At 42.7% G+C, this 23756-nt stretch overlaps 1 protein-coding gene across 1 annotated transcript in view; it reads right to left on the bottom strand.

The window, feature by feature from the left end:
- Positions 1 to 15226: 15226 nt before the first annotated feature.
- The window catches only part of ntng1a (netrin g1a), a gene marked incomplete at both ends in the record, with an annotated part of 99662 nt that continues 91132 nt past the window's right edge, over positions 15227 to 23756 (bottom strand). Inside the window, one exon of the mRNA XM_080020089.1 lies at positions 15227 to 15459. Coding sequence (XP_079876215.1) covers positions 15227 to 15459 — 233 coding nt within the window. The remainder of the gene's footprint in view (positions 15460 to 23756) is intronic.

The following is a 23756-nucleotide window of genomic DNA, read 5'->3' as shown; positions in this document are numbered from 1 at the left end:
TAGAGTGACATAAAAGTTGCATGAATTCTCGATTTGACTGTTCAGAGGTCGCATTGTTTCCATTTTAGGACCACATATGAAAGTGGACCAATTCTGAATTGAAAAGATCAGATTCTATGTGATTTGTGCTGTTCACACTGTCATGAAAAAAACTGATCTGAGTCACATACGAGCAGAAAATTTTGATTCGGGCCACTTTGGCCTGCAGTGTGAAAGATTCCCGACACACTCCATGCATCACGTTTCTTTTGGCATCAAGTGCCTTGGAAGATCTTGCAAAGATTGCAGTGACCAAATGTTGGGGGAGTTGGGTAGGTAGATGTTTTTTTTGTAGTAAATAGTGCACCATTCACCTGGACTTGCGTTGCATTCTTCATCTTGTGCATCTTGATGAATTGCAACTGGATCTGGCCAGGCATCACTCTTTGTGGTCCTGAACAGATGTCACTCAGTTTGAAAAAGATGCCATTTTGCAATTGTTTTATGGAGACATGATTGTCTTGCCTTGGCACATGGGCAGTGCCAGGACTTTTTTTCAAATTGTATGCTGCTATTACCCTGCCCAGTCTGCTGTGGTATGATACCTTTGGCTCATACAATATATTGAAAAGGATTTTTTGGAAGGAGGCCCTCCAACAGTCACCTCAATAGAAAGCGGAACACCTTCTCCAGCAGCTGCTTTTTGGTGATTTAAGCAGCTCTGCTTTCTTACGTCCCCAAATATCTTGGCAGCAACCATTTCTGACAGCATCTCCTCCTCCAAAATAATGGGTGTGGTGTCCGAGCAGGGGCAGAAGAGCAATGATTTTACATGCATCAAAAGGAATAATTACACTCTTAATTGCAAAATCTGCATTTGTGTTATATTCATCCAGTCCACAGTTATTTTTTGGCTTGCACCCCATGTTTTATTCTGAGCATGTAGAGGAGGGCATGGCTTGAAGAATGATTTGTCAACAGCAAAGATACCATTTTGGCATCAATGCATTGGCTTGAGAGGTGCTGAAATATCATTTACCCTCTGCTTCTATTTTCTGTAAATGTGAACCAGCAAGTTCATTTTTTTTATTTCAATGCCACAGTGTGTGCAAGTCACCCTGACTTGCTGGCAGACATGTAATCTTATTGCTGATGACATGGCTGCTGGAGATGGAGGTACTTCTGCTGAGGATTGGAGGTGGTGCTGCTGGGGATAAAGGCACTTCTGCTGAAGGAAGGAGGTGGAGGTGGTGCTGCTGGAGTTGGAAGTGGTGCTGCTGGGGATGGAGATACTTCTGCTGGGGATCAAGGTAAAGGTAGTGCTACTGGGGATGGAGGTACTTCTGCTGGGGATGGAAGTGGTGGTGGTGCTGCTGCTGGGGCTGTGGGTGGAGGCCGTTCAGATAATGTATTTTTTTTACAAGTTGTTAAATGGTTAATCAGAGCAGCCCCTTTGATTAATGTTGACGTGTAGTCGCAGAAATGAAAGTACCAGTAGACGATGGTGACAAAATCTATGATGTAGAAAAAAAAAAGTTTGACCAATAGTCTTGTTTACAACAATGTTTTATCCAATGCAGTTCAGGGAGTTTGAACGCACCTACGTAAAAAGGGAATAACGCTACAACAGACCAGTAGGAAACCTCTCAACAACTCCTCGACCAATGGCCGTCAAAGGAGGTCGCTTCTGGTACCACTCCCTCAAAATAAATCAAGAACATTGGGACAGCATTGTCTCCAGTTCTCTCCCCTGAGAGTCCAGTTCTCTCACGCCGACGCTTTGTTTTTACCTAGAAATGTGACTTTCCTTGGTGCATTGCCACGTAGCCTTGTTCTCTTTGTCTTCTTTTTGAAACCACATCTCTACGACTCGGTAGAGTCGTGGCTCGTAAAATTTTTATCAGCCACGACTCTACCGAGTCGTAGAGATCTTCAGAGACACTTTTATACCCTTAAACCTCCCGTTTTCTACCTCAACCGGTGTGGACCAGTACGAACACCAGACCTCCCATCAAGCCTTGCTGATAAAACCCCTGTTTTAAAAATATATTTTCCTAACATCTTGCTGCCACGAGACACTGGTAATGAAGTTATTTTTACACAAGCCACCAACTCCTTGGATCCCACGAGCCCACCGGATCCTTCAAATCTGTTGACTCCCACCACCAACCATTACCGCCTCTCCCATTCCAGACCGAATAATAAGTAGTGATCCGTGATGTTATCAGGTACGTAATATAAGGCTAAAGCCACCGGGAACAGAACCATCGGTGACCACTCACCACGAACCAGTAAGCCCGGGACTTCAATAAGCTCATAGCATTTTGATGTTGGTTTAGGCACGGCGATTTCTTTGTTTTATTATTCAGCTTAAAGTGAGTTAGCTGCGTCCTTTTTACACATTCAAATGCAATCCCTCCAATTCAATCTATAGTTGGCACTCCTCACAGAACACCCCTTTACTTTGTGTTTTTGATGTTTAACTTGCTTTAATTATTTTTTCTACCTCAACCTTTTACCACATTATTGAATTATTTTATTATAAATAAACATTCATTGTTTGATTAAGAAGTAGTTGTGTATTTATCTAATATTCTGTGTGATTTTTCTTTTTTTCGATTTTCGTGAAATTTACTTTTTATTTTCCAAAGTGTATTACAACTGGTGGCACCCAACTAAACTATAAACATTAATTATACTGTAGGTCCTCATCACACGATACAGGACTGAACCATGTTGCTGTATCAAACGGTCACAAGAATGTGTCAAAAAATAGGAACCTGGATGTAATCGCAGTTGAATTCATGAAGCGCATGGCTGCAAGGAGTAACACTTTCCTCAAAAATAGGTAACATCACTGGTGAGTGAAAAACAAATCCAATTTTTAATAGTAGCTGTGTGGGGCTATGTGTTGATGGTTAATTAACTGACTGTAATTTACTATGTGCTTGTATGCTTTCTCTGTGTGTGTAACAATATAACTTGTTTGGCTTGTTAATTGGCCCCTTGTAGCCTCTACTGCCATGTTGTGTTCTTTATGGGTGTACTAGCAGCGATGTCTCGCAGCCACGGTGGTGCCGGATTTGCCTATGATTTATGTTCATGTGAGCCTTTTTACTTAATCATTTTAGTGGCATTGATTATTACTTTCTGTGTTTCCTGGTGTGTATCGTTATTTAAACTTTTGATCCCCAATAACAATGAACAATACAGGCTACGTTTCGATAATACATAATTTTGTAACATTTAACATCTTAATAATAGAAAAATAGGTTATATGTTTAAGATGTATTAATATTATTTAAATTATAGCATTTATTAATTATATATTTTATCTAATATAATTTTTTTATTTAATTACATTTTATTTTATTTTATTTAAATGTTATTTTATTTAAATTTAAATATAAAAATTTAAATGAATTAAATCATTTATTTTTTTAACCTGTGCTGTCAGCATGCTAGGCATACAACACAGTATTTGTATGCCATTGCATCTTGGACAGAGTTAGTCTGCAAGTGGTCTTAAAGAGAACCACCACCAACGCCCTCTTTGTAGAACTATTTATCATGTTTGGGTCTATAAACAACTAATCACTACTCCAAGAGGGGGAGAATCACCACGGGTGAGACAAATAAACATAGAACCAAACAACATTTACACAAAAACATAAACATTGGACGACAACATGTATTGAAAAACAGTGAATTAGGTTCAGGAAAACTGGAAACTACAACTGGTCACGTGGCCTCTTCCTGTCATAGTTATGGCAGTACTCCAAGCAAGTGTAGTGGGGTGTGCGTGTGCGTGTGTGTGATGGGACACCAGAGAAGCCAGAGGGCGGTGGAGCAACCCCCACGCCCAGCCGAGAGGAGCATTACCCAGTCCCATGGAGTACGAGGAGACCCTGCACCCCAGGGGCGCACACATACAACCAACCCCCAGGTGCAGGCTAATTATTGCATTTTATACTAATAATAATAATAATAATAATAATAATATAAACTGCTGTGTAGTATTTTTGTTTATCTGCGATGGTTGCCCCTGCGCCCACACATTTGTAAGTTAACCAGCTTAATATTTTTTCCCATGTTTGTTAAAATGTATGTTATTACACACTACACTCACAATGCACGTACACCAAGTTAAAATACGTAATAATGACACTTGTTTCATATCGCGTACATATTTTATAGTTAGGATTTTAGTTTAAAATTAAAATGTATTGGTACCACTCAAAAACCGGCCGTTCAGATCAAAATGTCATGCAGCGCGCAGCGAGTTTCCGTTACAAAGAATTGGTGCTGGTCTACGTGTCCTGGAAGATTTCAATGTCCTGGACAAATGGGAGAAATTCCAGTCAAATACTGTATCAGTGTTGACTGAGCTTAAAAACAATTGATAGGCAGGCTATATAAAGAATGACATAATGAAGGCATGTAGATATATGATCATTTTTGCTTTTTCAGTGTATTGCATGGGATGCATGTGTAAGGTCACCTTGGCAAAATCTGTTTATTATCAAAATCAACAGGTGGGAAAGTAACTAGTGTTACTATGTTTTAAGTGAGCTGTTTTTTACTTTTACTTGGATCATTTATTACACAAGTACTTTTACTTCAGTACAATTGCAGTCAAGTAACAGTACTTCTATTTGAGTAGGATATTTCAGTACTCTTTACACCTCTGTTGGGTTGTGTTAATTTACTTTAACAATAATCATTTTTATAAAGTAGTTACAATTTATGTATTTATTTTGCGTTTATTTAATCATGTGCACCGTCTGTTATTTAGCCCCCTGTTTAATAATGTTTAGAGGTAAACCATTTTTGTTGTGATATTTGTTTCACCCCTTTTATGTCCATTTTGATTTGGCTATATGCCTATGTTCCCTCCTGTCATTTGGACACAGTAGGTCCTTTTGGTGTCTAGTCCTCTCTATGTTGAACCCTGTTTTAAATTCTTTTGACATCATTTTTATTTTGGCCCTACATTAATTTTTTGTCAGCAACCCATCTTAAGTCGCTTATATTCCGCTTAAATAACTCTCTCATTTTTGCCCTTTCTAACAGCAACTCCCAGTGTCTCATGGCTCGGCTCCTCACACCCCTCCGCTAAATAACAAGGTAAGGCTGGAAGCAACCAGGGGATGACATAGATTCAGAGTAGTGAACACACGAGACGCGCTGCGCTTTACCACCGCCAGTGAGAGACACGTTGCCCCGGTAACGTCACCGTGGGAACTCTCACGTGTGCCAGTAGCCAAAGGAATGTGCACCTTTGAAAAATCGAGCCTTGAAAGTGTTCATTAGTCACCCAACCCGTGACATTAACCTGTTAATGCCAATTTGCCTTTAAATGGAGAGATGTGGGTTCCAGGAGAAACACTTGTTACCGTCTCAAAAGCAGTGATGGTGGCGCTGGCATTTAAGTTACCGTGACCGCCTCAGCCTCGTTTAGTCCATTGCGGTACATTTGCTGTGCTGTAGGACTGCGTTATGGGTTCAAGAGTCCTGGCTGACATTCCTTCCCACAACGTCACTCTAATAATGAGAACACGGCGTTTGTGGTTTGATGCACTTATCACTCATGATGTCCCATAAAGCGATCTCATTTACAAGGAGGACTTGGTTGGGACTACGGCACGAAGATAGATAATGGTAACAAACCAACTCCACATTGCTTTTCCTGCCGGTCTTTGAGTTGCGCCCAGGCAACGATCATTGTTGTTCTCAGACAAACCCCATCTGCTTTGCCGTACTTTGGTTTCTGAGGTCCTACCAACTGAGAAACGAGTCGGTTTGATCATAACATCTACCAAACTCAGTTTTCTAGGAAGCCTAAAACACCTCGTTGTGGGCCTCTACACTGGTCATGGAGCCAGAGCAGCTGCAAGTGCACAGTTTTTAAAATGGCCATCAAACATGTAAAAATTGTATCAAAATCTGATACCTTTTATGCCTTTACCTTCAAAATACCAGCACATAATAGAATGAAATGAACATGAAAGTCCCGACAGAGTCCATCTCTGAATATGCCTTAAAAACAAACACAAAAAAATTTAAGAATGCTGTTTTCAGGACCTTTGGTGATAGATTTTTTGTGAATTTGAAAAAAAAAAAAAAAAAAGGTGTGGAGGCAGGAGCAATTACCAACCATATAATATTAATCACACCATAGGAGAAATACCTTACATCTTCAGTTCTCTACAAGGGTGAAAGTCCTACTTTCCCAAACCATTTTTTTTGAACTGTAGAGCGTTAAGAGGAGGAGGTCAATATCAAGATTGCTTCAAGATATCTCAGCTTGTTCACTGCATTTTGAGGTTCATTTTGGATGTTACAATTTCTCAAAATTTCTCTAAATAAGGGTTTGGGACACCCAACAAAATGGCTGACCTCCGAGTTAGTCCATGGGGGGGATCTGTGAAATCATGAAGTAGAAGTAATGACACAATTAAATTTTAAACGTACGGTAGCCAGACTTTGATCAGAACTCTTAAAAAAAAAAAAGAGAATATCACCTTTGAACCAGAATCTACAGAAGGAACAAAGTAGAATAAAATACAATGACAAAATACTATCTAAAGAAAAAAATGAAAATAATATTTCAGTACCTCCAGCTACATCCTTTCAGGGCTTCATGGCACGACAAACTACAGATCACCACAAACAGGATCTGCTACAAGGGAAATCACATCAGGCTTATTGGGAAAAAATGACCATGGTCATAATTTTAAGACACTGGCCCTAGCAACAGTATCCACAAAACAACCCGGTGTCTACGCGCTCCCTCCCTTGGGCTTTTCCTGCGTTCGACAGCAGCCATTATCAAATGGTTAATCAGGGAAGCTGATAATCTTGCGACGGAAAGTGGGTCTTTCAGTACTGCTGTGCAGCTGGTGGTGGTGGTGGGGTGGTGTGGGGGGGGGGTCAGCCAACAGCTGCTGGGGGTGAGATATCTGGGATGAAGCCTTGTGCCGGGGCGCCTTCAACCCCATTTAAATTCTCTGTGCAGCGTAGCGCAGCGACACCTGGGCTGAGGAGTGCGGTTTAAATTAGGGGCACAGTGGGGGACCTTGACGAAACAAGTGACTTTGACCGGCCGTTCCTCTTTCCCATGAGGGAGATCCGAGAACTCAAGGTTTACAGCAGTTAGTCACACAGAGGACAGTGGTTAAAAATGTGATTGTAAATATATATTTACAAAACGTCCCAAACACAGCTATATTCAAGGATATTAAAGAGGACCTATTATGCTCCTCTTCACCAAGTTGATATGGTCTCTGAGGTCCCCAAAAACATGTTTAAACTTTTTTTTTTGCATAACTTACTACTCAGCTTATTACATTCGAGCCATTCTAACATGCGTCTTATCCACCCTTTCTGAAAACTGGCTGTTTCAGTGGGAGGAGCCAGTCCCAAAGCCCCTAGTTCTGTGAGCCAATGGGGTTTGAGAACAAGTTCCGTATTCTGTGAGACAATGGCGTTTGAGCATGGCTCGGGGTTACGTTGAATTTGCTCTGTAACTTTCGCTGATTTCACCTTATCAGTCCATCAAAAACTGTTTCTGAACAAATTTGAGGGGAGAAATAAGCAGTCCAGTTGTTGATTCTTCACTCAAATTAGATCTAAAAGGTCAACAGCAATTTTAAAGTTTGTTCCAACTTTCACTGCGGTATCCTGAGCACCCTTTCAAGTAAGTCAGACAATGGGCTGGTTAGCTCCAAAAAGTCGGGTGCAAACCTTCTTTAGTAGCTGGCCAGTCCCAAGAACTGCTTCACCTCCTTCTTGGCCTTGGGTCTTGGAGTGGTCACGACAGGCCATACAGTGTTTTTTTTCAAGCTGGGGTCAGATCAGGCCTTCACCCAAGTGGTGCACCAGATACTGTATCTCCCTCCGTCCCACGGCACACATCCTTGGGTTGGCGGTGAGCCCCGCCTGCCTCAGGGACTCAAGCACTACGCCCGCATGCTGCATTTGCCCCTCCCAGGTGTCGCTGTGAATGATTACGTCATCTAGGTAGGCCGCGGTGTATGCTACATGCGGATGCAGGACGTGGTCCATGAGTCTCTGAAAGGTGGCTGGGGCACCGAACAACCCAAACGGAAGTATACGAAAGTGGTACAACCCGAACAGAGTGGAGAATGCTGATTTTTTCTTTGGACTTCTGAGACAAGGGAATATGCCAGGAGCCCTTGGTTAAATCCAGTGTTGGGAAAAAATTTGCTGTACAAGGCCAGTCGAGAAGTTTATTGACCCGGGGCATTGGGTAGGCATTGAACTTTGACACCACGTACACCCTTCGGTAGTCCATGTAGAATTGGACGGACACATTGGGCTTACCCTCCAGCACGATGGGACTAGACTAGTCTCCTGGACTCCTCTATCACCCCCATGTCCAGCATGGCCTCTAATTCTGCCTGCATGATCTTGCGTTTATGTTCGGGCAGGTGATACATCCAAGAGCACACCTTCACTCCCGGGGTCATCTCCACATGGCGGTGCATGAGGGATGTGAGGCCTGGCAGGGAGGAAAAAACATCAGAGAAGCGACGCTGAAGTGCGGCCACGTCCGCCGTCTGAGACAGAGAGAGATGGTTACCTAACAGGGCCGCGGTATGATCGGCTGCTTTTTGAACCTCCGGCCCCAACTAATCCCGTTCAATGACCGGCGTGACCAGGGCCACAGACACCCCCTCCCTCTATTCTTTAAAGTGGTTCAGGTGATAAATCTGTGTCATTCTTACTCGTGCTAGGACCTTCCTGCCAGTTTTTTTTAATTATGTCTACCACCCCCCAAGCTCTCCTGCCAAAGAGGAGTTCAAATGGAGAAAATCCCATGGAGGCCTAGGGAACCTCCTGCACTGCAAACAACAGGGGGTCCAACCACTTGTCCCAATTATGGCTATCGTTATTAACGATCTTCCGAATCATGTTTTTCAGCGTTTTATAAAAGTGCTCCATCAGACCGTTGGTCTGTGGATGGTAAACGCTGGTCGATATTGGGCGGACACCCAGTAACCTGTAAAGTTCCCGAAGTGTACGTGACATGAAGGTAGTGTCCTGGTCAGTGTGGATTTCCTTCAGAATCCTGATTCGGGAGATGACCTGAAACAGTGCCTGTGGCACACTTTTGGCCGTAATACTGTGCAATGGAACCACCTCGGGGTGCCGGATTGCATAATCCACTAGGACTCACACAAAATGATACCTGCGGGCACTGCGGTCTAAAGGTCCAATGAGGTCCGTACTTTGCTTCCGAAGGGGACCTTGACTAGGGAGAGGGGACTCAACGGCGCTCTTGGTATAGCACAAGGTTGACTAACTGGCACTCAGGACACACAGTGCACCATTTACCTAAATGCCTGGACATCAGCCATTATCCGCTGACGTGTTTTATCGTGACCAAGGTGACCAGCTATCGGGTTATGGTGAACCGCCAGGTAGAGCATTTGCAGGCGGCTCTTTGACACCAACAACTGGGTTATTTCCTCTCCTGTCTGAGTGTCACGGCTCACTCGATATAACCTGTCCCTAATCACCAGTGAGTGCAGCATCTGGGCGCATCAATACACCATTGATTTTAACTACCCCCTCAAAGGTGTCATCCCGCGACTGCTCCAGCAGAAAATCGACGATAGGGAAGGTCAAGGGGACAGGGGAAGATCCCACTTGAGGTTGCGCCGCCCACGCACCCATCGCGCCCGCCGATGACCTGTCTGCATTACTGCACGCCATGCAACACTGACCTCCCTACGACCATGAATGCACTCCCCCAGCCTCTCTCATCAACACGTCAAAGTCTGGCAAATCTGTGCCCAAAATCAGGGAGTGAGACAGCCGGGAACTTACTGCAGCCAGTACCCTATGCTTTTTCCCCCTATAAGGAATTTCGAGCTGGACCATCGATACGTGTGAATATCCCCATACACACAACAAATTTCTCCCCATGATGCATCCACCAAAGCCGGATCATCCTCTGCAAACAGCCCAAGTCCAGCAAAGCCTGATGTCTACCAATTTGTAGCCTTACCGGTACTTGGTTGGCCCCTTCCCCACCAAGGGAGGGGTTCGGCGGGCCGGCGACCCGGGCCCCCTCGCCGGGTTGCATCCAGAGGCAGGCCTGGCAGTCGTGGCCAGGCCGCCTGCAGTGCACCCCTGCCCAGACGTCTGCGCAGCTCCCTGATTTCCCGCGGCGGCACGGCACTGGGAGCTGACGGGTGACAGAGAGGGGAGAGCATGGGAAGAGGAGACAGCACAACAGGACCCGGCTGGTTGACTTCCCCCCTCCTCCAGGCCGGCAGGAGGGGGATCGTGCAGGAAAGAAAGGGGGCAATTCCTGACACCCGCGGTTGCGGCGGAGCCTCGGCCATTCTCCTCTGCCGGGACGGGCTGGTGACCCGGCGAATCCTGCTTGGTTGGATGCAGCTGGCCCCCGGACATTCTCCTCCGGGGCATCGGATGGGCTGCGAATCCTGCGTGGGTCCTGGGGTCGGAGCAGGTCTGGTCGTCTGGTCGGCGGCTCTTGATTGGCGGTGGTGGGCCAGTCCCGGCGTGCTCCTCGGAGCTCATGCTGGCGAAGATGCACTACAGCTGGCAGCGAAGGAAGTTACACTCCTCCTCCAGGTCCAGTCGCTTCTGCAGCCAGCGGATTGGCTCCGTGGCGCCTTTCACTCAACACCCTGCCCTTCCCATGTCCCTGTACGGGCGTCACTTGTGGGAGTCTCTTCTCATTGGTAGGGGCTTAGGAGGGAGACAGAGTCTTTCTGCTGGTGGATTGCCAACATGGCATGAGTCTTCATCAACAATTCTAAATATAAAGGCTCGCTGGCCAAAATGATAAATGATAAGGATAAACGTTTGAATCGGGGTGCAGGAGGAATCTCTGACTCTCGCGCCGCAGGTCCTACGACTAGACTCCTGGTCGACTCTCGAGTCCTGTATGCCAATCACTCTCTGCAAGACAGACGAACACTGAGAAAGCTCCAAGCCCCGAGTTGGCCGAATCACTGCTACGCGGGTGCTGATTGGGCCAACTCAAAGGCAGCTGGGGGCGGCCGTGGGAAAGAAGCCATTCTGCTGTCTGCAGCGGCAGCTTGAACACGCCCCTTGATCCGCCACAATACTGGATACATACAGTATATATACTATGTATATACAGTGTGTATATATAATTTGTGTTTGTAATAAAAAACTATAAAGGGTTAATTCTAAACTTTTTCCAGGTATTGTATCCTCCCTTCTCAGTTGGTAAATCTCTTGAAATGAAGAAACTTTGAGTCAACCAAGTTTGGGGAAAAAAAATGCCTTCAACAACATTCCATGGTCGCAACATCTATGATATCGTGGTGGTGGGAGAAAAAGTGAGGCACTTACAACGCAAAGTCACAAAGTTTTTATTTTACTATTTTTTGCAACAGCCCAAAACTTTGGAAAACAAAACTGAGTGTGTGTGTGTGTGTGTGTGTGTGTGTGTGTGTGTGTGTGTGTGTGTGTGTATGTGTGTGTGTGTGTGTGTGTGTGTGTGTGTGAGCTGAGGTTTGAATTTTTCAGGTTATGGATGAACTGTCTAGTCTGTGACAAGACCCACTATATAAACTTTGAACACAGACTCTGCGGGAGACATCAATAGTCGTAAATATTTAATTTGCTTGCCTCCGACAATGTGCGCCGCTGAAACAAATCTTTACCAGATTGAATTGGAGATAAGAGGCACGGAAATATAAGCAAAGTTGATACGGCGGTATTTGCCGGCGTGCCCTTAGTGGGGTGCCTGTTTCACAGATCTCACATTAGGCTCCTCTGAAGCATTAAGAGCTGAGAGTACTCTTTCTGTGAAGTGCACCCTCGTTACAGTATATGTTGTAAACGCAGTGAAAGCTGCATACCTTTTATTTTATTATTTTTCCCCAGAATAATATGTGGACGTTATAGAACCAATTTGTTTTGTTTTCAGTGACAAAATGTATAAAAAAAAACCTTTTAAAAAAACCCAAAGAATTCTATACTATATTTAAGTTTTATGAATAAATCCAATTGTTTGTTTTATTTATTTTGATGTATTATTATTATTATTATTATTATTATTATTATTAATAATAATAATAATAATAATAATAATAATAATAATAATAATAATAATAAATAATGATGATAATAATAATAATTTTCCATAGAATAATACATTGATGTTAAAGAAACAATGTATTTGGTTTTCTGTGACAATGTCTATGAAATGTAATCCTTTCCTCTAAAACAAAAAACAAAAAAATAGGTTGAATAAAGTGTATACACCAAACACAGCATGTGTTTTTTAATATTTATAAACTATATTTAAAAAGCCCCCATACATTTTATAAATAAAACCATAGTAATTAAAATGTTTAAACATCTAATGTCAATGGATATTTATGGTAAGTTCTTCGAAGTTGGAATTTTTTAAAGTACATGTAAAAAAACTGCAACAAAATGACATCGTATCAACCAAACGGTTTTAGAAATGAACTGCACATCTGGATTTCTTATTGTGTTTAAAATAACTCACTTTGAGAAAGACTGACCTAAACCAGCTAAGTTAGAAAATATATCTCTTTCCTCATTTCAAGTACTACTTTGGACTACGGAAGCCCTGAGGGATAAGCTTTTACATTATTAAAAAAACCCCAAATATATTTTAAATGTATCTCAATATAACCACTTTATTCATTATAAATTCATTTAAACACATTTTTAAGCAAGTGTACGATGAGGCAGGGAAACAGCTTTCGCTCAATATCTTTTCAAAATGACTAATTTTCAGTCAACTCATTAAAATGGCTTAAAAAAAATTGATCAACCTAGCCAATCCCTCTTGCACCGCCTGCTTTGCTGTGTTGCTGCGCTCCCTCCACCTCCCTCCACCTCCCCTGCATCCACCTGATGGCTCTACTCTCCATTGGAGCTCATCACTCCTCCACCTCACTCCGTACGCATCTGTTTGCTGTACAACTCGAGTGATGAGCGGTGGAACCCAGACGCCCAACTCAAACAACGTGAAATAAATAAAATCATTTTAAATGAAGAGTTTGTCAGAACTTGGTTTGACTAAGTCATAATAATAATAACTGAACTCACTCAAATATGTTGTCTCGACCAAGTTCTAACAAGAACATATTTAAAGATATCTCATCATCGTTATCTCATGTCTATTTACACAATTCAGTATTTTTCATCCTCATTAACTCCTATTTTAGACGTTCATTTATTTTGGGGGGGGTGCATGTGCAACAACCCAGTGCACCCACCTCAAGTGACTGAGAAACCGACCACGGGCGCTGATGTTTTAAACTTTTATTCACTTAAATTCCTCAGTGTTAAAGCAACAAGAAAACATTTATTATGTCCTTTGGTGGGATTTTTCTTACACGTCATTGATACTGTATATGTATTCTTTGATGCCAGCACTTTGCCAATACAAAGGGAAATCAACTGCACCGACAGAAAGAGAGAGAGAGAGACCGTTAATAAACAATAATGGAATTAAGTGAATGAAATGAAAAAGAAAATAGAAAAATCTAAATAAAGCCAATAATTCAATAAGTTAAGCATTGCATATGCGTTTTCGACGTCATCTCGATTGGATACGCTCAAGGTGGCCTTTTTCTTCAGTCGCAGTTCAGCATCGATACAAAAAGTAACAACCAGGTCTTTACGTTGTTGTGTTTTGTTTGCTTTCCATCACGAAAAAAAAAAAAAGAGATTCAACAAATCATCTTGTTTTCGCCGATATAGACTAATGATTTATTTTCCACGCCCCTCTCACTCTTCCGCTCTGGTGAGACAAATGCTCGTCTTCATTTTGGATTGTGACCAGAGGTGGAACCCCCCTCAACCCCCCTCAGAAATGAGCTGTGGTGTACAGGATTACCTTTTTACTACCTTCCCTATATATAACCACGCCCCCCAGAAAAAAACAAAAACAAAAAAACAGATGAATAAACAGAGACAAAAAAACCTCTTGAATCTTGAATCTCGGAATGAAAAAAATAAATCGGATAGAAATAACAAAAAAACGAGCGACAAAAAGGGTTCGACACAGAGGAAGGTTCACGCGAACATAAGCACAGGTCAGTGGCGGCTTCCGTCCGGGGGCGGACGTTGAGTTAGGGTGGAGGAGGGAGGGGTGAGAGAGAGAGGGAGAGAGGGAGAGAGGTGGAGAGGTGGAGGGAGGTCGGGCAGAGAGGGGGTGGGGGGGATTGACACGAGCGAGGGTTCGGACGCGGTACACAGCGGCAGCTCGGCGTGGATTTCCTGGTTATCCACAATGCACTGACAGCAAAGAATGCTTTTACCTGGTGCTCTCTTTGTACTTCGCTTCCTTCTCTTCCTGGAACGTCGGCGCCGTCATGTTGTGGCTGTTGTTCCTCTTCGTCTTCTGCTCTCGCTTTCGCGAGATTCTTTGGGGGGCGGATTCCCTTCCGCCCCCCCCCACACACCTCGTGGAAGGGAGCAGCCCGGCCTCACGCAGGTGACCTCGGGAGGGAAGGGGGGGGGGGGGGGGGGGCGTGGGGTGCGGGCGGAGGGCCGGGGGCGGGGGCGGAGGGGTCGCTGCCGAACACGAAACTCTCGCTCGCTCCGGAGCGGCGCTTCAGAGCGGCGCTTCAGAGCTGGCTCGCTCGTGGCTGCAGCCGTTGTCGCCGTGGCGGTACCAGAGGAAGCGGGCGGGGGCTGAAAGTACCTGGTATGGCTTTGAAGTGTCACTGTCTCTCTGTTCGTGGGGCTCAAGCAAACGCTCGGTTAAACTCTTTTTAAAATTTTTTTTTTTTACAGATATTTTCACGGACGGCATATTTTCCTTTTTTTCCCATAATATTTATCTTGTATATATATATATATATATATATACATACACATATACACATACATATATACATACATACATACATACATATATATATATATATATATATATATATATATATATATATATATATATATATATATATATATATATTATACTTCTTTGAAACCGGAAAGGAAAGTTTGTGCACTCAGCAATCTGACGCTCACTCTCTGCACGTGAGTCCATGGAGAGAGAGATGGGGCTGGGGCGGGGGTGGGGATCCGGGGGTCGGGGGCCCAGTCAGTGCGGCTACAAAGCGCGCGGTCCTTCTCACTTTGCGGATACCTAGTCGGAGAAGGATTCGGGGAGGGATGAGGGGGGCGGGCGGGCGGGTTTGTGCTTGGCAGCGTCGTCCGGGGGTCCTCAGAGCAGCAGGGCGCGGCCCAGCAACGCGGCCAGCAGCAGGAGCGCCGAGAGGGCGGGGGGCCACAGCGGGGCCCGGCCGGAGTCGGCTCCCCGGCAGCCCCCCAGCTCGGATTCGCAGTGGGCCTTCTCGCACAGCAGACCCCCGTAGGCGGCGGGGCACTGGCAGCGCAGGTTGTTGTGGCACACGCCGCCGTTCTGGCAGCGCAGCAGCTCCTCGTCACACACCCGGGCTGCGGTGGCGGCAGGCGGGGGAGGCGACGAGAAAAAAAAAAAAGGAAAGAATTGAGGGGGTTAGCAATCAGAGCGCCGGATATTTATACATTTTTTAAATTCATAAATGTACTTGTCAGGGCTGGGCGATCTTGACCAAATTGGGTGTTACGAAGTTTTTTGACGAATGCCTCGAAATTGATGATTTGATTCGCTATGTTTTGGTAATGATTCTTTACATATAAGCAAAACATCTGTGGGTATTACAGAGCAGAACAATCTATGAAGTTCAGAAAGCTGCAACACTTTACGGTAATGCAGCCTATAACTATAGATATTCCGATAACCAAAATCCCGGACGATACGTGGTCTCATATCACAATATTGATATTATAATGATATATCACTCAGCCCTAATTACTTATCAAATGCAGGACCTCATTACAAGTTTCAGATATAAAGGAAATTACTTATTCAAGTATGGCTAAAATCACGATACTAAGAGCTCATATAGTTACTTTTAAAACACATATAATCCTGTTTCTTAAGCTTGTACTTGTTTAACATGCAATGGCACTGCCGTTTAAACGTTCAATAAAGAATGAATATTTTTCTGTGTATATGATATAAACATTTGAGTTAAAACCCAGCAGCAGGACGATCAAACAGCCCAATTCAAACAATACGTTACTTCCTCCAATGGCAAACAGCTTTACAGTACTTACTGAGTGGACATTTTCTGGAAAAGGCTTTTATACATTCATTCTTGAAGGTTAATCGAAAGAAAGTGATTATTGTTGGGAGCGTGGATGGCGTACAATAATTGTATTCAGTTTATGCACTGGATTATCTCCCAAAGCGTGCGGTACTGTACGTGCATAATTAGTTATTAGTTTGCAATTCAAATGAGGAAATCAGTGTGAGTAAGGGGTTAGTAAAAAAAAAGTTATTAAAGGGTATATATATATATATATATATATTGTTTGTTAATTAACACACTGAAATAGGAAGCATGGAAGGAAGTTGGAGAATTCGGACCTCGATATAACATTTTCAATTATTAATGGTGCCACCTTGTGCAAAAACTCCAAATGTTCCTTGACACCCAACCCATTTATTATTATTCTGGACCAATAGAACCAGTCTTGATCGTCAGAAAAGCCCATTATCTTCACATTGCTGCAAAATAATTACACTATTCAGTTTGGTTCTCAATCCTTGTAACTCATTTTCCCATTGAAAAAGTCAAACAAACAAACAAACAAAAACTAAACAAAGCAAAAATAAAATAAGTAAAGGGAACACAATGGATTTAGACAAATTGAGAGCGAGGTAGAATCATGTGTTTTAGAGTTGCAATGGCGAGGCCACTCGATTCCCACTGGAGCCAAGCTGTCAAGCAAGCTGGAGACAAACAAAGCAGCGGCGCAAAAAAAAACAACCCAAAAAAACAAATAACCGACCCAACAAAATAATGGAGAGAAATAAACAGTGACAAACGGAGGGGGCTCCTTTGGCCTTCTAGGTGGGCGATGGTTTCAGTCATCCGTGTGAGCAAAGAGCAACCCAGCGGGCCATTCCTGAACTCACAGGGATCGAAAATAAAACAGTCTTATAATGTCATCATGGCGTCACGGGGAAGGTACAGCATGCCTCTGCGCCCAAATGGGTTGTGGAGGGAATACCGACTAAATCCACATTGGAAAATAGGGATTTCTTCTTTCTTTGGCCCGGTCCTCTGTCCACCGAGACCCTAACCCTCATCTCAAAACCAATTACATCTATACAAAATCCTGTCACTCCCGACAGATTCTTAATTTGTTCGACTTATCTCGTCCTCCCTTGTAATGCACTTGTATATATGCAACAGGTGAACTTGGTAATGACAAGTTTGAAATGAACCAAAAGAGGTCTAGCTGTGATGGTGACAAAGGACAAGGCAAGGCTAAAGGCATTGAATGCGAAAACGCATCAGACCGACTCGGTCCAACGCAATTTCGCGCTGAAAATCAGCGTATCTGTTAATGTATCTATTGAATCGTGTCCCGAAGCAACATTGTCTGACTTTTTTCGGGCTACACGTAACAAAACTTTAAGCAATTAATTTGAATGGGGAGATTTTCTTTGGCTCTAGAAGGGGGGTCATGGGGGATGAGGGGGCGCAGATATGTACACGAAAACTAAAACGAAAACTAACCTGAGGGAAGTGAACCACCATGGGGAGGTGGGGGTGGGCCATGGAAGTATTACAATTTAAAATGCATGGGTTTAAATTTAGTTTGGATTAGCATGAAATAAAAGCGGGATACTGGTTTTGCTTTTTCTCTGTTGAATGCTGAATCAATTAATTCAAGGGTCATACCCTCAGTATAAAATTCATTCATAGATACCATTTAACTGTATATAAATGTCGCCATTTGTGCACCTGGATGAAAATTTCAATGTACCCATCAGCCAGTGCTGTAAACATTCCAATGGTAACAGCCAGCTCCACCATTCAGAGCCGTCGCTGTTCCCTTTAGGACTGTATTGTAGTACCTCTCGATGACATTGTGTATAAAACATGTTTTTCTTAAAACAAGGTTGATTATAAAATTTAAATAATAAAAAAATAATAATTATTAAAAAAAAAAAAAATAAAATAAAATAAAAAATAATAATAATAATAATAATAATAATAATAATAATAAAATAATAATAACAATAATAATAATAAAATAATAATAACAATATATATTTTTTTATGCATTTAAAAAAACATAACAAAAAAAACCAAGGTTGATATATGGACTTGTGGCTTCTACAGGAGCAAAAACAAACTATTATATAGGTTGCGTAATGTTAACTAAATCATTCATAAACATTTCAAACCCTAACTCTAACAACTACAGAAACTACAATTTTGTTATGTATCTTGATGCAATGGTCGCAATGGGTAAGTTAGTCATATTATTATAACCCTAAATAAGAAAAGAAGGCATGATTAAAAATGGTGTGGTGTGTTGAATGGGTCGGGGAATATACCTGCATTGTCAGAATTTACATATGTAATTTGAAAAGCAGTAAATTATACGTTAGACCATTTTAAGTGGCACCCATATTGACACTACCAGCCCCCTAAAAGTACATGTCCGAAGCTGTCCAAAACAGTTTAACACCGTATCTTGGTAGCTCTTAGAATTTCTGAGATATAGTGCTTCAAAGGTGACCTCTAGTCAGGGTTCAAAGGTCAATATCTCTGTTTAGGGTCCACTGAAATCCATCAAATGTGTGTACAAGATGAGACCTTTCCCAAAATTGTGTTTGGTTTTGTTCAACGACATTTTGTTCTGCTACACATTTGCATAGTGCTGTACCCCTTCAATGAGATCATGTTGAATGTGCTTTTCTCAAATAATATTTGAATCATTTTTTTATAAATATTGGGAAATTATTAATCAAGTTAAACCTTTCCTTTTAAGTTTCAGTTATTTTTTTCATTCTAAGTTCATATTCAAAGTGGCCAGACCCCTCTATTGTTCTGTAACTTCTAAACATTCCACATTTCCTGCAATTATTGTTTTATAACAATGATAGTTTTAAGAAAGTGGCCCATTTCAGATCGCACACATGAAAACCTATCAGCAGGGGAAAGCAATTCCCAGAATGCAAATGGCGGGTCGTCCCAACCATTTGCATTCTGGGAATTCTTGTTTTCTGGGAGCACCCCTCCGCCCGCTGCCGGCTGTGAGTTCAACAATATGATTGAGAGTGTCTGCTGTTCTTCTTCTTCTTCTTCTTCTTCTTCTTCTTCTTCTTCTTCTTCTTCATCTTCTGATAAACATGTTTTATTTACAATGTCACAGAGAAGTGCTACACTACTCACAATCCTTAATGTAACAGTGATGTCTTGCTGTTATGATGGGAATGTTTACTGCACTGCCTGATGGGTACAGGAACATTTTCAGCAGGCGCGCAAAAGCTGACATCTATCTACAGTAAAATTGTATCTATGAATAAAATTCATACTGAGGGTATGAACCTATAACCCTATATATAACCTTGAATTTAATAGACCATTAAATAGAGGAAAAAGTGAAACCAGTATCGCGCTTTCATTTTGTGCTTATCAGAACAAAATTTAAACCCATGCGTTTAAAATTGTAATACATCCATGCGCCCCCCTGGTGTTGGTCAAAAATCTTTCGCGAGTTGTTTTTCCAAGCCAAAGTGACCAAATACAGAATAAAGTCAAAATTCTGAATGAAAGCATGTTTCTTTTTTCCTCAGAATTCTGACTTTAACCAGAAATCAAATAATAAAGTGTATGAATAAAAAACAACAACTTCCGGATCAGACATTTATGTAGGCTCACGAGAAATGATGAGATGATGCTGTTCCTGACCAGATGCTATTCCCGACCAGATGTCTGAACTCTAAGGCAGACGCAGATTCTGCTTGCATTTACTTTATTTTATTATTTATTTATCAGAACCGTCAATAAGGCCGTTTGTCGGCGGGGAGGAACGGTGTCAGTAAGATTAAAGATACACCGGGACTTTGAAGGGATGAGCCGGAACCACTGGCTGATGCCCGCAAAAAAGCACTTACCAGAGCAGGGTGGAATTGATTTTTGGCCCTATTTATCCAACCTAGTTTTAAACACACTTTTAACGTCGGCGGAGCGCGGTAAATTAGAGGCTCGTTTTGTAATGCCGTGTAATTTCTTGGCTCGGCTGGTATGTTGCTATGAAGGCTAAAAATATGTTCAATACACCTGGTTCCCGCTTGCTCTGCGCTGCTCTCATATAACATGTCCTCTCAACAAATGGTTTCATTTACGAAAAGTGGCACACCATAATGTTATATTGTTTCAACTTGGAGTCTCTTATTCTTCGTGCAAAGCCAAATACAGTAGTGCCAAACAGCATTTTAACAACTAATTACTTGAGGACATTTGCGAGTGCTCATTTACTCTGTGTTTTTCTTTAGGTGCGCCGTTAAACCCAACCGCAATGGAATTGAGTATTTGTTTTTATTGGAGTAAATTTTATTGCCGCAACTGTATCATTGGGGAGAGAGAGTGCTTCTCTGGGGACCCTGAATACTGACTGATTCTCTGCTCTTGAGTCTTTTTGCCATGGCCTATGTGCACACAAGTCTTAAATCTGCATTAGCATCCCTATTGGGCCGGTACCAGCAAAAACAAATTCCGGAATGGATCGCACCAATCTTGCCTGAAATATCACAGAAACACTTTTGCAATAGCATATGCAAGAGTATATATTTGAGTTTTAAATGCTCTAATTTTGCAGAAATCTGTCCTTTAAGTGATCATTTCTTTTTGTAAAAGTGTTTTTAACTAAATAAAACCAAGCAGGACCTTTTTGCACAAGTCACATTGTCGGCGATCAATGTATTTCTTCCTGTAAGGAAGCAAAGTGGTTGTTTGAGCAGCTTCAGCATGATACTTTTAGATGGCCATCTTAAAGGTGCAGTGTGTAGAATCTATCATTTATCATCACCACATCTAGCCGTGAGGTTGCAGATTGCAACCAACTGAACTCCCCCCACCCCTCACCCCTCCCTTTCCAACGACATGCTGTCGGAGAAGGTATTAGCAGGATACATATTTTGTCATCTGTTTGCAGAAAGACATGATAGACCAACCGGTAACGTTACGGAGGTTAGAGGGAGAGGGAGAAGGAGAGCCAGTGTTTGGTTTGTCCGTTCTGGGCTACTGTAGAAACATGGTGGTGCAACATGGCAGCCTACGTGGAAGGGTACCCGCTCCCTATGCAGGTGTTAAGGGCCCCATTCTCAAGTAACAAAAACACGTTTCTTATTTTCATGGGATGATACACTAATTAAAACATGCTTACTGTATGAATATTATATCCCATTTCTGCCAAGTCCATACATTCTACACACTAATAGCTCATCCAGTCTGCATGCCTTTAATATTGTTGACAATGAACAACCACGCGCATCCAGTTCGATAACGACCACCATTCACCATCGGACTGAGTGGCTCTCACGTTTATCTCGGAACCCGAGCTCTAAATCTTCAGCCTCGGAAGGGAATTTGTTGAAGTTATCGCAGTTACCGCGACGTCATCCCTAGTGGCGACACTTTGATTCCTGCTAACGGCTCTGACAAGTGTTAAATCTTCCACCTCCAGCAACCCAGCAACCCATTTCGCCGCACGTAAAAGTGAACGGTGAGATCTGCGGCGTTTGCCTTTGATGGCGGGGCATCATGCTTTTGCCCTGCATGTTGGTAGGATGATGTCGGCAAATCAAAACATTTAACTAGTGGAGGACAGTCAGAGTGAAAATGGAAACCTGTGCAGCTCCTCTGGCATTCATCGCTCGTGACTTTTTGGGTGGCACTGTAGGTACACTTCCTTTCATCGTGTGCAGTACCCCCCTAGGCTTGTGTGACAACAACATTAAACCTTTGAGATATTGAACAGTCCTTTAAAGTACAACCTCGTATTTCTTATTGTTGTTATCACACACACAGAAATTTGCCGCTGTCTGTGCCGATGCCGTTAATGTCTCAGTCAAGCAGTTCGTTAGCAGTAAGCACCCTTTGTGAGTCTGAGGTGCGTCTCCTACAATAGAAAAAAAACAAAAACCCACCGCACACAACGCATCAATCATTAATAATCAGCAACAAAGGTTAGTTCCATTTTAAAGCGCCAATGCTTAACACATCGCACACCTATGCTTTTATGCCCAACTTGCCTGCATATGAATGCGCACGAGCAACAGCTGCAAAGGATGACAGTTGAATCTACTCTAGACAGTGAATATATTAAACCTCCAAAACAATGCATTTTAATGAGCATCCATCTGCATCAAGAAGACCTATAATAAACTGTATATATTATTCCTTTAACACTGTATTAAAATCACCCCGTCTGACTCTGAAATCCCGCTACTGCTCCCCCGCATAGATTGAGGCTGAAGGGAAATTCAAATAATTAAAGGTTTTCACAGTGATTTCGATTTCGGGTGTCAGGTTGTTTGAAGGCGGAAAGGGTGTGGATGTTTCGCAGCGCCTCCGTGTAAATTAAAATGATAATGTTTATTAAATACAGGGTGTCAGTATACAAATTCTGCTGTTGTTAACGTCAAATATATATGTTGTGGCATCCTTAAACAGGTGTGATTCCTTGTGCATAGAATTGTCAATATTGGCTGACATTGTCCTGTTGTTGGTTAGATTAAAGGTGCTGGCTCCTCAAACAGATCAGGGGCCGCCATCAACCAGTCAATATTTACCCAGCTGGTGTGTTGCTGACGGGGAGGAACTGAGACACTGAGTCCCCTGCAATGCCGCCATGTCGCTGCCTTCTCTTTCCCAAAGCGCCGGCAGATGGAACGTCTGACATCCGCAGATAGCAAAATGGACACCGCAAGCAGGGTCGAGGACTCCAATGTAGCTCGCCGTGCTGCGAGCCAGAGCTACAAAATCCGGGCTCAGAAAACGAAAAGTCCACCGACGCAGAGGTCCAAATCTGGCAGACTATTACTCCCGAATCTGGAATTATATACCACTGCCACAAGGTGTTTTATGATCAAAGCTTCCCTACAAGCTCCGAACAAAAGCAGGTAGCTTCACTAAGAAGCTACTCCTTCCTGTTCGACAATCACAACTAAATCACTATGTTATTTTCACTCAAAATGAAAGTGACATTCTTTATGGAGGGTATCCCATGGGATCAGGTCTAAGAAAGCATTGTTTTTTTTTGGAAACCACTCTCAACCCAGCTCTAAAATGCTCAACGTATTACACACACATTAAACACCAAATAGACATCTTTGGTGAGTCTGGTGTAATAATCATTACATGATTCAACAACTTTCCATTATATATATATACTGTATATATACATAGCCACAACATTAAAACCATCTGCCAAATATTTTGTAGCTCCCCCTCTGACCTGTCGAGGCAGAGACTCCACAAGACCTCTGAAGGTGTCTTGTGGAGTATGGCACCAAGACGTTAGCAGCAGATCCTTTAAGTTGCGAGGTGGGGCCCCCATCGATTGGGCTTGTTGTTCCAGCACATGCATCCGACATCCAGATGCTCGATCGGATTGAGATCTGGGAAGTTTGGAGGCAATGTCAACACCTTAACTCTTTATTATGCTCCTCAAACCATTCCTGAATATTTTTTGGAGTGTGGCAGGGTGCATTATCCTGCTGAAAGAGCCTGCCGCCATCAGGGAATACTGTCGCCATGAAGGAGTGTACCTGGTCTGCAGCAATGTTTAGGTAGGTGGTACATGTCAAAGTTACATCCACATGAATGCCAGGACCCAAG

This window comes from Zeus faber, assembly GCF_960531495.2.
Source record: "Zeus faber genome assembly, chromosome: 19".
Classification (NCBI taxonomy): domain Eukaryota; kingdom Metazoa; phylum Chordata; class Actinopteri; order Zeiformes; family Zeidae; genus Zeus; species Zeus faber.
This window is presented reverse-complemented; position numbering and strand designations above follow the sequence as displayed.